The sequence below is a fragment of the Pantherophis guttatus genome, chromosome 2, assembly GCF_059756535.1.
Source record: "Pantherophis guttatus breed Tessera chromosome 2, ASM5975653v1, whole genome shotgun sequence".
Lineage (NCBI taxonomy): Eukaryota > Metazoa > Chordata > Lepidosauria > Squamata > Colubridae > Pantherophis > Pantherophis guttatus.
In genome coordinates this window covers 266,907,617-266,925,217 of record NC_142064.1, presented here as the reverse complement: position 1 = coordinate 266,925,217, position 17,601 = coordinate 266,907,617, and the positions used below count along the sequence as shown (strand labels likewise).

Here is a 17,601-nt window from a genome sequence, read left to right as displayed (position 1 = left end):
CAGGAAGTCACAAGTCCGACCGAAGGAGTGTCCACCAGCGTCTGCTGTGGTACCACCAGCACATGGCTAGGCAGGTAGATATGCAATATGGAGTGAGGGCAGAGCAGAGGGCAGATATCCCATCCCCAGTCCTTCTTTTCTCTAGACGAGCCAAACCCAAATCCTGCAACCATTCTTCACTCATACGTTTTAGTCTCCAGGCCTTTAATCATCTTAGTTGCTCTTCTTTGCACTTCTTCCAAAATCTCAACATCTTTTTTGTAATGTGGTGACCAAAACTGGATGCAGTATTCCAGGTGTGGCCTTAATTAGGCTTTATAAAGGGGTACTAATACTTCATCTGATTTTGATTCTATGCGTCTTTATATACCACCAAGGATTGTATTAGCTTTTTTGGCTGCTGCCACACACTGCTGGCTCATATTAGGGTACTAAATAAGCAATCAAAATAAATCATAACATGCACACAATAAAGTTCTAGTCATAAGATGTTAAGGGAATAGATGATAGGAAAGATGAGAAGGATAATAGTAATACAGACCTTCTATGTGATTTGACATCCGAGGGCATAAGAGAGTGTTGTGGAATTGTTTAGCAGAGTGATGGCATGGGGGAAATACTGTCCTTGTGTCTAGTTGTTTTGTCGTATGAACGGATTGCCATATGTTGGATTTCAATCAGGTGTTTAGGGGATTCTGGGATGGTTGGAACTTTGAGGACTGATCATAAATCCTCCTCATTCAGTGCCACCGGGGGTCATTAACTAAGCACTACCTCCATGTACTGCCTATTCTAAGTTATCCTAAATTTAGGCACTACTTTCCCCACTATTAACAAAATATCAATTATAATTGTGGAAAATTTGAACGTAACTTTCTCGGTTGATTATACTGTTAAAACAGACAAAGAAATTTTAAAGACTAAAGCAGAAAAAAGAAAACTAACCCTGTATTCTTTATTTAAAAATCATATTATGGTCTCCCACCCACCCACCCCAAATCAGGCAATGGAAAGTAACCCTGGGAGGACGTAAGAAGTTGGAAAGTTGGAAAAGGCTCTTTTGTATATGCTTAAATATAAGCTATTCAGACATTTTGGAAGTTGAAAAAATGTATCTGTGGTTAATTCCAAATGTTAAAGGTGAACATGGTTCCTGTAGTCGGCAATTTTTCCTCTGGAATATAATAATAATAATAATAATAATAATAATAATAATAATAATAATAATAATAATAATAATAATAATAATAATAATAATAATTTTATTTCTATACCGCCCTTCTCCCGAAGGACTCAGGGCGGTGTACAGCCTATTTAAAAACACAGACAAAACAACAATGTAAAATTTAAAATAATTAAATAAATTGGCTCAGATTTAAAACCCCAAAAAATTTATGAACATGAAATATCCATGAACATGAAATTTTAGCTTTAGCCATTAATTCCTATACATTATCCCATAGTCCTTTTTTGATGAAATGTTGATGACACACCCTTGGAAAATAAGTAATGAGGATCAATGCTAATCTGGCTAATCTTTTGAGTCACCTATTTATATCATTAAAAAAAACCATTAAAATTAAAAAAACAAAAGTTGGGATATTTCGGACATGTGATGCGACATCCAGAAAAATAGGGCACATTTCATTTAATCCTCCAGGGAAGGATTGAAGGCAAATGAGCTCCAGGCAGAAGAAGAACATCATGGCTTCAGAATCTAAGCTCATAAGGAATGATAAGGCGAAGTGATCCTGAGACCTGTGAATGCCTGTGTGTTGAGGATGTGAGAGATAAATTTGTGGAAAATGTCTGAGTTGTTGAGGCTAGAGAGAAATGCAGAGGGTTGTTTTGTTGAAAGGATGCTGAGAGGCAAAAGGAGGTGAGAATTCTATGTAGTTTAAACATTTTTCCTCCCTGTATTTCCCCTCCTGAAAGAGCTGGAAAATGCCAGAATCAGTAAAGTTCATTATTAGCATAGTAAAAATAAAAAAAGGAGACACCTTATGGATAAGGAGGTGCACCCCTCATAATAATACTAATTTTAAAAAAAAAACCTTGAAATCTGTCTAGTGATACTTGAAAAATGCCACAAAGAATGGCTGGACTGGTGTACTATTGAAATTGGAAACTTAAATTTACATTGAGGAGGGAAGGGAAGCTGAGGAAGACAGATCGGTCGTAGAGATACAGAATGCACAAGAAGAACAATGGTAGTTTGTTAGAAACTACTATATGTGTGGAGACCTTGCAACTGAGCAAAAGTTGATAAAAGATGTTTATCTTACCTTTTTATTATTAAATGTATTGATTAATAAATTTATTCGCTACCCATCTCACAGTTTGAGGCAAGTCTGAGCATCTTGCCTTACCCAACTGTTCATAGCAATACTGACACTACCCATTTATTCCTTGTCAAAAGTCTTGTTCTTACACAATGCATTTTTAAAAATGAAACATTTTCCATTGTACATTTTTTCCCCTCATATCACCAACTCAAAGGGGGATGAAACACGTACGTCAGCAATATGGTGCTGGTGTCACCCAGCAGCCATCAAAGGGTAACAAGCAGGCATTTCCAAGAAGAGGAGATCACAGCAGGAGTTGCTAATAAACCTGGAGATCTTGTGATCAAAGCCACGATCCCTTTTCTCCTCAGCTCAATATTCCTACAGCTCTTCTCCACCAGGTTCATCTACAAGGCAGAAAAGCTTTTCATTTGAAATGTTACACTGCTTTTTTTCACTGGGCCTTGGGCCTACTCCCCACAAGCCCATCACCTATTTCACAGTGAAATTTTCAAGATCTCATGGAAGCAGCCATCATTTTCAGTTGCACCCACAATTCCTTAAGGTGGTCTGCACAGTGTTAAGGTAGCGAAACAGAGCAGTTTCTCCCTCTCCTGCATGACAATGACCCAGAAGCAGCCGCCATTTTGGTCCTGAGGCAGTTGTGGCAAAATGGCAGCCACTTCCACAAATCCACTTCAGGGCCCAGGGATGAATCCCAGGCACAGTGAAAATAACGGCTGCTTCCATGAAATAGTCATAAAGCTGAGAGATATCCGTCCTACCCGCCTTCCCCAATATAAGGTTCAGATGTCTTCAAAAGATAAAGAGGAGGACGCTATGAGGCCTGGTAGGGTTGGAATTCGACCTAAGGACTACAGGGACCTGTTTATGAAAGATGCCTGGGGAGACTCTGGGAGGGACGGAGATGCCTGGGGAGACCTAAGAGATGGGTTACGGGAAGCCTTGGGAAGGAAAGCCTAAGTCTGCAATTAAGCAAAGCAGTCTCGTTAAACAGCTGCTGCAAGGTGTAATCGTAACTGGAAGGCCACGTGACAGAATGCGCTAAGGCCTGCAGGGAGCCAGTGGGAGTAGGAAAAGGCCTAGGGGGTTACTCTGTGGGAAGGCTTGGGGGTGGGGCTTCCCCCGAACTGGAGCAAACCGGTAGCATTTCACCCCTCCCTTGGGGGAAACAAGGTTGGGAACCAGAACAATAGATGTCTTAGGGGTGGGGGTGGAGGAGGCCTAGGGATGCCTTGGGGGAATCAAGGGTTGGGAACCAGAGCAATAGGTGTCTTGGGGGTGGGGGTGCAGGAGGCCAAGGGATGCCTTGGGGGAATCAAGGGTTGGGAACCAGAGCAATAGCTGTCTGGTGGGGAGTGGAGGAGTCCTAGGGTTGCCTGGGGGGAAGCGGGGAAGCCTGGGCCTGGACTAAGCCTCCGAGAGTTTTTCCGAACGCTGAGGTAGCCAGTGTCCTATTTAGCAACTTGCACATTCATTTAATAGCTGCATAACAGACAGCATGGGATGGGGTTAGTTAACCAAAGCACTGTCGCCATTGCTAAATGAATCCATAATAGTTAGTTCCCGTCACAGTTGTATCTCGAGGATTACTTGTATGCTGGCTGGGAAATTGTGAGGTTCAAAATCTGGAGTTCACCAAGATAGAAAGCTGAAACTCCACATGTTGGAATTCCATAATCAAAATACAAAAAACACCACCCAAAGGCCTGTTTGCAGAACGACTTCTGTAAATGCAAACATCCAGAAAGTACTGCTGATAATCGGAAACAGGTAGTTAGCCTTTATCAAACTAATATTTTCCATTTTTTACTCTCCACCTACAGGTCTAATCCTGAGATCTCTTGACTAAAAAGAATCAGGCCAAAATTTAAATAATCAATTTCTCATCTGTACTCCGAATGGGAGATCAGAAATGAATTTCAAGCTTTCTCTAAACTGTTCAATATTTGCTACATGTGCATTATTTTGTGAACAATCAGAGATGATTTAAGCCTAAAGCATTGTTCACAAGGTGGACATTGGAAAGGTTTCTCTCCTGTGTGTAAAGGTTACACGAAATACTGAAATCATTCCCACAATCCGGACGCTCTTATGGTTTTCTTCTGTGTGAGTCCTCTGGTATATCACCAGGTAGGAATTGACACTGAAGCTTTTCCCACATTCAGGACATTAAAAGGGTTTCTCTCTTGTGTGAGGCCTCTGGTGTTTCACCAGGCTGGAATTCTGACTGAAACTTTTCCCACACTCAGGACATTCAAAGGGTTTCTCTCCTGTGTGAGTCCTCTGGTGTTTCACCAGGCTGGAATTCTGACTGAAACTTTTCCCACATTCAGGACATTCAAAGGGCTTCTCTCCTGTGTGAGTTCTCTGGTGTTTCACCAGGCTGGAATTGAGACCGAAACTTTTCCCACACTCAGGACATTCAAAGGGCTTCTCTCCTGTGTGAGTTCTCTGGTGTATCAGCAGGCTGGAATTGACAATGAAACCTTTCCCACAATCAGGACATTCAAAGGGTTTCTCTCCTGTGTGAGTCCTCTGGTGTTTCACCAGGCTGGAATTCTCACTGAAACATTTCCCACAATCAGGACATTCAAAGGGCTTCTCTCCTGTGTGAGTCCTCTGGTGTTTCACTAGGCTGGAATTCTCACTGAAACATTTCCCACAATCAGGACATTCAAAGGGTTTGTTTCCTGTGTGAGTCCTCTGGTGTTTCACCAGGCTGGAATTCTGACTGAAACTTTTCCCACATTCAGGACATTCAAAGGGCTTCTCTCTTGTGTGAGTTCTCTGGTGTATCAGCAGGTGGGAATTGACACTGAAACCTTTCCCACAATCAGGACATTCAAAGGGTTTCTCTCCTGTGTGAGTCCTCTGGTGTATCACCAGGTTGGAATTGTGACTGAAACTTTTCCCACACACAGGACATTCAAAGGGTTTCTCTCCTGTGTGAGTCCTCTGGTGTATCACCAGGTGAGAATTCTGACTGAAACGTTTCCCACAATGAGGACATTCAAAGGGTTTCTCTCCTGTGTGAGTCCTCTGGTGTTTCACCAGGTAGGAATTCCGACTGAAGCTTTTCCCACATTCAGGACATTCAAAGGGCTTCTCTCCTGTGTGAGTTCTCTGGTGTATGAGCAGGTTGGAATTGACACTGAAACTTTTCCCACAATCAGGACATTCAAAGGGCTTCTCTCCTGTGTGAGTTCTCTGGTGTATGAGCAGGTTGGAATTGACACTGAAACCTTTCCCACATTCAGGACATTCAAAGGGCTTCTCTCCTGTGTGAGTCCTCTGGTGTAACATCAGGTGGGAATTCCGACTGAAGCTTTTCCCACATTCAGGACATTCAAAGGGCTTCTCTCCTGTGTGAGTTCTCTGGTGTTTTACCAGGCTGGAATTGAGACCGAAACTTTTCCCACACTCAAGACATTCAAAGGGCTTCTCTCCTGTGTGAGTTCTCTGGTGTATCAGCAGGCTGGAATTGACAATGAAACCTTTCCCACAATCAGGACATTCAAAGGGTTTCTCTCCTGTGTGAGTCCTCTGGTGTTTCACCAGGCTGGAATTCTGACTGAAACTTTTCCCACACTCAGGACATTCAAAGCGTTTCTCTCCTGTGTGAGTCCTCTGGTGTTTCACCAGGTGGGAATTTGCTCCGAAACGTTTCCCACAATTTGGACACTCATATGGTTTCTCCCTGGTATGAGTCCTCTGATGTACCACAAAGTTGCCATGCTTGAAAAAGCATTTACCACATTGGGAGCAGTTGTAGGGCATCTCTACTATGAGGATCCTTCTATGAATCGCAACGAAGCTATTCTGACTAAAGTTTTGCCACATTTAGAGTATTTATATGGCTCTTGTGATTTGAACTCTTTACTTTTCCCACAATAGGCACATCTATGGAGCTTTTCCATCACTGACATTCTTGAGGAGGTCAAAAATATGTGTGATTCCTTATTTTGTTGGTGCCTGCATTACTGGCTGCCATATGTGACTATCCAATTGACATTTTCTTCCCCACTGGCTTCCAGATATTTCCCTCTTTTTCTGAACGGAAAAATGATCTCCTTTGACCTTTTCAAGTAACGTATTCTTAAATTCTATATAATCTACTTATTCCAGCTGCAAATCTCTTCATGATTTTCTCTTTTCTGTCTCTTTCCTGCTGATGAAGTAGTTGAATTCTGCAGCTTTCTGAAGGAAATAGAACATATTTTTATTTCTGCTTCAATTTGCTTTGCTTTTCAGTGTTGCTTGTTATTCTCAGTTGTCCAGTGTGCTTATCTTGGCATCATCTTTGTCTGTTAGATTCAAAAGAAAGTGTAAGTTTTATTGTTTATGAAAGGGTTGCAGAAGATGTGAAAAAAAGAAGTACAGGTAATCCTTTAGGTACGACAGACCATTCAACGAATTTCTGAAGTTACAACACTCCCCCAAATGCTAAATACGAATCTCCTTCAAAGTTGAATTTTTGCAGCGCCTCCCACCCCGAGGTCCTTGACTCCTTCACTGCAGAGATGCTGCAGCATACCCACCCACCTATTTTTTTTTTAATTTGATTTATATGCCACCCTTCTCCGGAGACTCAGGGCGTCTTACAATGCGTTAAGCAATAGCCTTCATACTTTTGTATATTTATAGAAAGTCAGCTTATTGCCCCCACAAACTGGGTCCTCATTTTACGTACCTTAGAAAGGATGGAAGGCTGAGTCAACCTTGAGCCTGGTGAGATTCGAACTTACAGTAATTGCAGACAGCTGGTGTTAATCACAATGCTTTTAGTCTGCTGAGCCATCAGGCCCTGGCAAGATGGAATTTCCCTTCCATCTTGCCCAGTCAGTCCTCACAATCCCCAGACTCCAGTATGTTGGCCTGCTTTGCAATATACTATGCATTCCTCCCCAATCCCACTCCCCCATCACCATTCACTTACGAAATTTCTGACGAGCTCAGGAAGTCAGCTGGGCCACGTGGCATAATCAAGAAGAAGAAAGATAAACTCTTTTCTTTCCATGGCAATCCTTTCACTCCAGCCAGCATAAATCATTAGTGATTTACCCTGGCTGAGGAGGAAAGGATAGCCATAGAAGCAAAACAGATGAGATTTCTTCTTTGCTCTACCAGCACAACACTAATGTAAAGCTAGTGCTAGCGGGGCTAAGAAGAATTCATGCCTATTTTGCTTCTGTTATAATCCTTTTCTTTCCTGTTAGCATAAACTACTACGATTTCTTCTTAGCTACACGGCACTAGTTTTATGCTGGCGAAGAGATCTAAGAAGATTTTGTCGTCGTTTACACTGGCTGGGGAGGAAAGGATTGTCATTGAAACAACAGCTCAGATGTCTTCTTTGCCTTATCAGTGCTAGCTTTACACTAGTCTTACGCTGGTAGAGCAAAGAAGAAATCCCATCTCTTTTGTTTCCATGCCAATGATTCCAAGCTCAACAGCAAATCTACAGCAGAATGGCTGAAAAAGAAAAGAATCAAGGTTTGCAATAGCAAAGTCCAGACTTCACCCCAATTGAAATGCTGCGGTGGGACCGCTCGAGAGGTGGGCATAAACAAATGCCCACAAACCTCAATGAACTGAAACTATGTTGTAAAGAAGAGTGGGCCAAAATTCCTCTGCAACAATGCAAGAGACCGTTTTTGGTCATACAGAAAACAATTCCTTGAAGTTATTGCTGCTAAAGGTGGCTCTATAAGATATTGAATCATAAGGTGTTAGTTTTCACACGTGGCTCCTCCATTTTGGCTTTCCTTTTGTAAAATACATGGTGACCAGTGGTGGGTTGCTACCGGTTCGGCCTGGTTCGGTTGAACCAGTAGGCTCCACCCACCCGCCCGGACATCATCAAATATGCTCTGTGCATGCACAGAAGTGGTGCATGTGCATGAACCGTTAGCAAAGGTAAGTGAAACCCACCACTGATGGTTACGTGATGTAATATGTCATGTGTTGTTCATCTGAAGTTGTATTTACGTACTTTTAAGAGTGTACAGACCAGATTATTTTTAGTATGTCCTGACACATAAAACTATACAACTCAAAGAGGGTGTACTTTGTTTTTCACATGACTGAATATGTAGAAGCACTGGGGATAGATTATCCAACTGCAATTATCCAACTGCAGAGAGAATTACATTTACACCTACAAGTATACCATATTTTCCGGCGTATAAGACGACTGGGCGTATAAGACGACCCCCAACTTTTCCTGTTAAAATATAGGGTTTGGGCTATACTCGCCGTATAAGAATACCCCTCTTCCAATGCACACCAAATAAAAATTAAAAAACATCAACTGGCTCACCCACAATGTAAAAGCAGCCGTGCTAGACCCAAAATGGCCTGTGCAACAAGCAGAAACCTCACACAGCCACAAAAAGCCCCCTCAAAAAACTTTCACACTTTACACACACACAACACAACACAACTGGCTCACCCACAATGTAAAAGCAGCTGTGCTAGACCCAAAATGGCCCCTGCAACAAGCAGGAACCTCACACAGCCACAAAAAGTCCAAAAAACCAACTTTCACACTTTACACACACAAAATTCCACATACAGCTTTGTGAGATTTTGTGTGTTTGTGTAGTTAGAGTGAAACACTACAGAAACACACTAAATCTCAGAAAGCTGCACAAATATTATTTTATTTTATTTTATTTTTATTTTTATATGAAAGCTAAATTAAAACTTCCTAAACTTTAAATGGCTAGGTCTAAAAAAGAACAACTAAAAAAAAACCCAATTGACTATTTTTTTGAAAGCTCCCAAAGGGGAAAAAAACTTACCCGATAGAACAGGGGTCTCCAACCTTGGCAACTTTAAGACTTGTAGACTTTAACTCCCAGAACTCCTCAGCCAGCTTTGCTTTGCTGGCTGAGGAATTCTGGGAGTTGAAGTCCACAACTCCCTGCCTGCTTGATTGCAGGCAGGGAGTTGCTTGCTAATGGAATAGATTCAGGCAAGCGAAGCAAGGCAAGCGTTGCGACTAGCAAGCTGAGGTAAGCAAGCTGGAGGGGGAAAACTTTTTTTCTTTTACATGGCTTTGGCGATCCAAGGTGAGTTGCAGGGAACTCAGCTGGGATCGTCAGACCTGGGATCGTCAGACCTGGGATCGTCAGAGCCATGTGAAAGGGAAAAAACCTTTTTCCTTTTACATGGTTCTGGCGATCCCAGCTGAGTTGCAGGGAACTCAGCTGGGATCGTCAGAGCTGGGATTGCCAGAGCTGGGATCGCCAGAGCCATTTAAGGCTCCTCAGAGCCTTTCGGGCTAGTCTGCCTGGTTACAGGAGAACGACACCCGGCGTATAAGACAACTTTTGAGAAGATTTTCATGTGTTAAAATGTCATCTTATACGCCGGAAAATACGGTATATATATGAAAAATCCAAGTTTCAGCCTGAAAAAATGTCCCAAAATGGTTACAATTAAACCTTCTGAGCTAAATTTAGAGATGTGGGGGCTTTAACTGATGAAATGATGCCTAAAGCCTCTGCAAAATTTGAAACACCAGTTATACCGATGGAAGTCCTCAGCTCCAAATAAGGAAATACTGTCCTCCTGTCCACAATTCCTCTGGCGACATCCCCTTTCAAGGAGTCCTCACATTTGGGACTTGGATCTGTGTCACTAAGCAGCCGATCATAAAGCATGATGTCACATAACTACCAATTTACATCTGTTCCTCTGGAGTTGTTAAGCAAACCACTGTGGGTTGTTAAAGGCAATTTCACATGACTGTCACTTGCAATTTCTTGCTGTCATCATCCTCACTAACTTTGCCTATGAGAAACAAGCTGGGAAGGTCAAAAATGGGGATCATGATGGTGGGATGTTGTGACCATCATAAATGTGCATCGGTTGGCAGCGTCCAAACCAAATAGCCCAACTGGCTTCTGGCCTCTCCTCCAACTTGCCCTCAACTCACCTTCCAGCTGATGCTTAAACTTTTGGAAGAGCCCAAAAGCCGCTCTGCAAGCCACATTCTACCCATGAGGGATCCGGTACAGAAAGTTCCTCTGTGCTTCTCTTCTTCCTCAATCCTTTCTAGCAATACAGTATTTTATTTTATTTATTTTATTTTATTAAATTTCTATACCGTCCTTCTCCCGAAGGACTCAGGGCGGTGAACAGCCAAAACATAAAACACAGAAATACAAAATTTAAAAGAGATTAAAAGAGATTAAACAATTTGGCTAAATTTTAAAAATATCCCATAATTAAACAAATTAAAATTAGTGTTTAAAATTTAAATTTTAAAATTTTAAAAAGGAGAAGATTTAGGCCAGGCCAGCTTGATGAAATAAAAGCGTTTTAAGCGCGCGGCGGAAGGTGCGCAGATCCGGGATCCTCCGTATCTCCGGGGGGAGCTCGTTCCAGATCGTAGGTGCCCCCACAGAGAAGGCTCTCCCCCTAGGGGCCGCCCGTCGACATTGTGTGGCCGACGGCACCCGGAGGAGCCCCTCTCTATGGGAGCGTACTGGACGGTGGGAGGCTATTGGTGGTAGCAGGCGGTCCCGTAGATAACCAGGTCCTAAGCCATGGAGCGCTTTAAAGGTGATGACCAGAACTTGATGGTTTTAACTCCTTTAAGGATCAACCACAGATGCAGCTACTGTATTGACGGCTTTGTAGGCGCAGAAGTGACCGCCATCTCCCGACAGGAGGCGAAAAAACACGCTTGTCCCGTCTCTGCCTAAGGCATTTGCAAGATGTTGTCACTGATTATATGCTATCAAGTCGTTTTAGACTCCTAGCATCCTATCTTTGCAACAGAGCCAAGTAAAAGAGTGAAATGTGAAGCTACTTAAGCTTCTGAAGATGAGCTACATGCTGAGCCCTAAATGTTCATGAAGTTCTTACAGAATTACAGAGTAAGAGTTGGAAGGGACCAACTCTCCAAGCAGAAATTTTCTTCTTAAGCCAGCCCGGCTTGCTGGACAAAATGGGTTTTAAGGGCACAGTGGAAGGCACTGAGGTCATGGATTCTCCTTATCTCTGGGGGCAACTGATTCCAGAGGGTAGGAGCCCCCACAGAGAAGGCCCTCCCCCTGCGGGTCACCAGCCTACATTGTTTGGCTGATGGCACCCTGAGGAGGCCCTCTCTGTGGGAGCGCACGGGTCGATGGGAGGTCGTTGGTAGCAGCAGGCGGTCTTGAAGATAGCTAGGCCCTATGCCATGGAGCGCTTTAAAGGTGATGACCAATACCTTGAAGTGCACCCGGAAGACCACCAGGAGCCAGTGCAGCTCGCGCAGGAGCGGTGTTACATGGGAGCGCCATGTTGCTCCCGTCACTACCCGCGCTGCTGCATTCTGGACCAGTTGGAGCCTCCGGGTGCTCTTCAAGGGGAGCCCCATGTAGAGAGCGTTGCAGTAGTCAAGGCGAGAGGTGACGAGGGCGTGAGTGACTGTGCACAGGGAATCCCGATCAAGAAAGGGCCGCAACTGGCGAATCAGGCGAACCTGACAAAAGGTACCCCTGGTTACAGCCATCAGATGTTCCTCCAAGGACAGCTGCATATCCAGGAGGACTCCCAGATTGTGAGCCCTTTCAGTGGGGGCCAAAGACTCGCCCCCAATAGTCAGTGATGGAGTCAACTGACTATATCGGGATGCCGGGAGCCACAGCCACTCAGTCTTGGAAGGGTTGAGCTTGAGCCTGTTCCTCCCCATCCAGATCCGCACAGCCTCCAGGCACTTCAAGGGCATCGTTGGGGTGGCCTGGGGTGGAGATGTACAGCTGGGTATCATCAGCGTACTGATGGTATCTCACCCCGAAGCCACGGATGATCTCGCCCAGCGGCTTCACATAAATGTTGAACAGAAGGGGCGAGAGGACCGATCCCTGTGGCACTCCACAGATGAGAGTCCTCGAAGTCGACCTCTGCCCCCCTGCCAACACAAACTGCGACCGGTCGGAGAGAAAGGAGGAGAACCACCACAACACAGTGCCTCCCACCCCCAACTCTTCCAGCCGGTGCAGCATGATACCATGGTCGATGGTATCAAAAGCCGCTGAGAGATCTAACAGGAACAGAACAGAGGAGCAACCCCTGTCCCGAGCCCTCCAAAGATCATCAACCAACGCAACCAATGCCGTTTCCGTGCTGTGCCCAGACCTGAAACCCGACTGGAACGGATCTAGATAAGATGTTTCCTCCAGGAATTGCAGAAACTGTCGCGCAACCACACTCTCAACAACCTTCGCCATAAAGCGAAGATTGGAGACAGAACTGTAGTTGGCCAATATTGCCGTATCCAGGGACGGCTTCTTGAGGAGAGGCCTCACCACCGCCTCTTTCAAGGCAGCGGGGAGTGACCCTCACTCAACGAAGCTGAGTGATAACACCCTGGAAACAGCCTCGTGTAACCTCCCGGGAAGCCAGTACCAACCAGGAGGGACACGGGTCCAGTAAACATGTGACCGCACTAAGTCTCCCCAAAATCCTGTCCACATCATCGGGAGTCACAGCATCAAACTCCTCCCAGATAACATTCTCAAGACTATTCCTCGTCACCCTGCCTTGATCTACCCAGTCAGAGTCCAAATCCCCCCAGATCTGAGCGATTTTGTCATACAGGTATTGTCCGAAATCCTCCGCCCTGCCTTCTAAGGGATCCTCCCGCACTCCCGGATGGAGCAGGGAGCGGGTCACCCTAAACAGGGCAGCCGGACGATTCCCTGATGATGCAATAGAGACGGAAAAGTAATTAAACTTTGCCATCTTTATCGCCACTAGGTAGGACTTAATATGCGACCTTACCAGTGTTCGATCAGATTCAGCGAGACTGGCCCTCCAACCGCTCTCCAGGTGTCTTTTCCGGCACTTCATTTCCCTCAGCTCCTCAGTAAACCAAGGAGCCGCCTGGGATCGGCACCGGGTCAGAGGCCGCAAAGGCACGACTCGGTCCAAGGCCCCACCAGCCGCCCGATCCCAGGCGGCTACCAGGTACTCAGCTGAGTCATGTGCTAGATCCTCAGGAAATGGCCCAAGCTCCATCTGGAACCTATCAGGATCCATCAGGCGCCTGGGGCGGATCCATCTAATTGGGTCCGCCTCCCTGCGGCGAGGGGTCGTGGTTCGAAGATCCAGGCAAAGGAGTGAATAGTCAGTTCATGACAAGGGTTCCATGTCTATATCCCCTATAACAAGACCACTCAACCACTGGCCAGAGACAAAAATCAAGTCCAGAGTATGACCTCCCCTGTGAGTAGGGCCATGAACTAACTGGGTCAGGTCCATGGCCATCGTGGAAGCCATGAACTCCCGAGCCACCTCAGACGTTTCACCAACGGATAGCAAGTTGAAATCACCCATGACTAAAAGCCTGGGTGTATCTACTGCCACCGTGGCTATCACGTCAAGTAGCTCAAGTAGGGCTGTTGCCACGCAGCAGGGAGCCAGGTACGTAAGCAACAAGCCCATCTGAACCCCACGGCCCCACCTCACAAGGAGGGACTCACATCCGGCTATCTGAGGCACAGTGGTCTCCCTCGGACCCAGTTCTTCGTTAATAATAACCGCCACCCACCCGCCCCTCCCCTGGGCCCTCGGCTGATGGAATGCTCTGAAGCCTGGTGGGCACATTTCAACCAGAGGGACGCCGCCCTCCGGGCCAAACCAGGTCTCTGTAATACCCACCAGGTCCGCTCCTCCCTCTTGTATAAGATCGTGAATTTACCATGGACCTGGCGTTGCACAGCACCAGCCGAAGGCCCAGATCCTGAGTGTCTAAGCCACCTAGTATCCGAGCGGAGCCTTGGGGACTGGGGCAAGCAATTGCTCTCAGACAGCGAGTGCGAGCCCCCAACACCTGATATGGTCCCCTGCTCCCGCCATATCTGCCCCTCCCATCTACCGTGCTGATGGTACAATCCTCATAGGTATCGTCCCCCATCCCTTTCCCAATTCCTCGTCCAGTGCCCCCCAAATCGTTGCCCTGTGCCGGGCTCGGCTCTGACCCTGGTGGATTCCCCCCCCCATCCCCCATAGTCGTCTTCCCAATTTCTCTAAAAGGATTATTACAACCCAGCCCCCCGAGAACCCCTTAAAATCTTTAAAAATTTCCCTAAAAAAACCCACAAATTCTTCCTTGCTCCATGCCATCTCTCCGGACTCCAAAGTCCGTCATCGAGATAGGCCCTCGATAATGTGGAGGGCCAAACCTGTGAGAAGGGAGAATCTCGCAGGGCAAGGAGTTCCGACACCGAATACATAAAATCATCAGGGGAGACAAAGTCCAAGGGTGGGGGACCACTGATGTTACAGACATAGGGAAAATTCCAGTCTATGGTCAGGCCGCCAAGCTCCACTGTCCTCTCACGACAGTGGCGAAGGAGGTGCGTGTCATTCGACCCCGGAAGTTTCCAGGGCAGCCGTCCTCTCACCTAGGCCGACCCATAGCTGCCACACACTGCTGGCTCACATTTAAGTGATTGTCCACTAGGATTCCAAGATCCCTCTTGCAATTATTGCTATTGAAAATATTGATATTCTATAGCTGTGCAGATGGTAGACACAGAACTGCGACAACACCAAGTCTGTGACTTACAGATAGTCCTCGTTTTACGACCAGCCATTTAGCAACCATTCAAAAAACAATTTATGACCCAGATTTGAACTTCTGAGGATTGGGGGGAGGGGCCTCCACCCAGGGTCACATGACATTTTGGGTGCTTGGCAACCAGCCTGCAGTTGTGGCCTTTCATAGCATCCTGCAGTCACATGACCACGATTTACATTTTTGCCAGAAACCCATGCTTATATCCCTAGTGAACAATGGGTTTGCTTACTGATTGTAGCATTCACTTAACAACTGCCGTGTTTGAATGAAATTGAATCAACTGGGTAGGGAATCTATGAGTCACCAGAAAAAGGGGTAAACTCAAGTGCCCCACTGACCACTCAGTAACAGTAACAGAGTTGGAAGGGACCCTGGAGGTCATCTGGACACTTCCCTTCAGAAGTTGTGGGAGCTTCATCACTGGAAGCTTTCAAGGAGAGACTGGATTGCCATCCATCGGAAATGATACAGGCTTTCCTGTATGAGCAGGGGGGTGGACTAAGAGTAACAGAGTTGGAAGGGACCTTGGAGGTTATCTAGTCCAACCCCCTGCTCCGGCTAAATGACCAGATGACCTCCAAGGTCCTTTCCAACTCCTGTTATTCTGTTAATCCGAGGCTTTGGTGAACATGACAAGAGAGTCACGATTCATCGAAGAAAGAGACGCCGCTTGCAACTCAATAGCCCCGATGCTCTTTTTGTCATTTTGTCCCCCCCCCACCCGTGACGCCTCCGCGCCCTCCTTTTATGCCTTTCCCCGCCCCTGGATTGCGGAGCTGTGTGCTATGCTTGAACATGGAGGCTCAATTTTCTATAGGAAGAGAGAGCTCTGCAAGGACCAACTGTTGTATCCTCTCCTTTACCAGGAGAGCATTAAAAGGTGCAGTTTTTTTTAAAAAAAGAAATTATTTACTCGAGGATAATTTCCCTTTAACCTCCCCCCCCCCACTCCCCCTTCCTGGATTTCTTATTCTCTGATCTGATCTTTTTCTGAAAGTTTCAAATTTAACTTACTCTTTACGAACTGTTGAGATTCGCCCAGGAAAATTAAAGAACGGCAACACCAAACTCAAAGGTTTTATCCAAAGGAGCTCCAGGAAAAGGAATTCACTAAGAGGAGTCTACATTTCTGGATCTACTCTAGCTGCTGAACTTTCTGCTTTTAACCCGTTCAGCTTCTTGGAAAGTTTGACCAACCTGATTGTAAAATGATCTCCCAACCAACCCTGCTTCCTTCTGCAGAATTCAGCGGCCAGAACAGCATTTTACAGCCCAGATTTAAAGCAACACGGAACAAAAAATGTATTTGCAATCACGATTCCATTTTGGAACAAGTTCTCTTTAGTTCGCCTTTGTTATAACTGTAAACCCAAAAAAGTCTTCAGAACTAGTCCTAAACTGGTTTTGAGAACGTCTGTTAAACTGGATCCAGGTGCAAAGGACTTTCCAGCAGTATGCATGACAATAAATACAGGTAGACCTCGACTTACAACAGCTCATTTAGTGACCATTGAAAGTTACAACAGCACTGGAAAAAGTGACTTATGACCGTTTTTCACCGTTAGGACCTTTGCAGCATCTCCATGGTCATGTGATTAAAATTCAGACCCTTGGCAACTGACTCGTATTTATGACTGTTGTGTGTCCAGGGGTCATGTGATCCCCATTTTGCAACCTTCTGACAGGTAAAGTGAATGGAAAAGCTGAATTCAGTTAAGAACCACACCTCAGCCTACAGTCATATTGGTCACAAGGCCACAGAAGCATTTTCAGAGAACATTGGCTCTCTCGGCTAAGAAACGGAGATGGGCATCGTCCCCTAGAGTCAGAAATGACTGAACTGGGAAAACCTTTACCTTTATCATTAGTAAAGTGCAATTCAGGTAGTCCTCAACTTACAACAGTTCATTTAGTGAATGTTCGAAGCTACAACTGCACTGAAAATGTGACTTACCACTGTTTTTCACCCTTACAACCATTACAGCATCCCCATGGTCATGTGATCGAAATTCAGATCTTGGCGACTGACTCATATTTATGATGGTTGCAGTGTCCTGGAGTCATGTGATCCCCTTTTGTACCCTTCTCAAAGGCAAAGTCACATAGCAACAAAAATGTTGGACTCAATTGTGGTCGTAAGTTGAGGACTAGCTGTATCACATGACTTAGGCAATTTCAATAGTCCTTGCTGCTGTCATTAAGCAAGGACTTCACTGCAACTCCCTGCTGGCTTCTAATAAGCAAAGTCAACAAGTAAGTCTCAGGAAGTCACAAGTCCGACCGAGGGCAATTGGCAAACAGGCTGGCAAGTAGATAAGTGGCTATTGTTCTGCAAGCATGGCAGAGCCGGAGTGATTGCTGCCAGCTGTAGGAGTGTCCACCAGCGTCTGCTGTGGTACCACCAGCACAGGGCTAGGCAGGTAGATATGCAATATGGAGTGAGGGCAGAGCAGAGGGCAGATATCCCACCCCCAGTCCTTCTTTTCTCTAGATGAGCCAAACCCAAATCCTGCAACCATTCTTCACTCATACGTTTTAGTCTCCACAGGCCTTTAATCATCTTAGTTGCTCTTCTTTGCACTTTTTCCAAAGTCTCAACATATTTTTTGTAATGTGGTGACCAAAACTGGATGCAGTATTGCAGGTGTGGCCTTAATTAGGCTTTATAAAGCGGTACTAATTCTTCATCTGATTTTGATTCTATGCCTCTGT

At 45.5% G+C, this 17,601-nt stretch overlaps 1 protein-coding gene across 1 annotated transcript; it reads right to left on the bottom strand.

Moving 5' to 3' along the window:
- Positions 1-1,245: 1,245 nt before the first annotated feature.
- LOC148115797 (uncharacterized) lies at positions 1,246-16,515 on the bottom strand. The gene is made up of 2 exons (XM_087884331.1): positions 15,904-16,515; positions 1,246-6,613 (listed from the first exon to the last, which is right to left on the bottom strand). The coding sequence occupies exon 2, from the start codon at positions 6,147-6,149 to the stop codon at positions 4,479-4,481; it is 1,671 nt and encodes a 556-aa protein (XP_087740457.1). The 5' UTR covers positions 6,150-6,613; positions 15,904-16,515; the 3' UTR covers positions 1,246-4,478.
- Between the last annotated feature and the right edge of the window lie 1,086 nt (positions 16,516-17,601).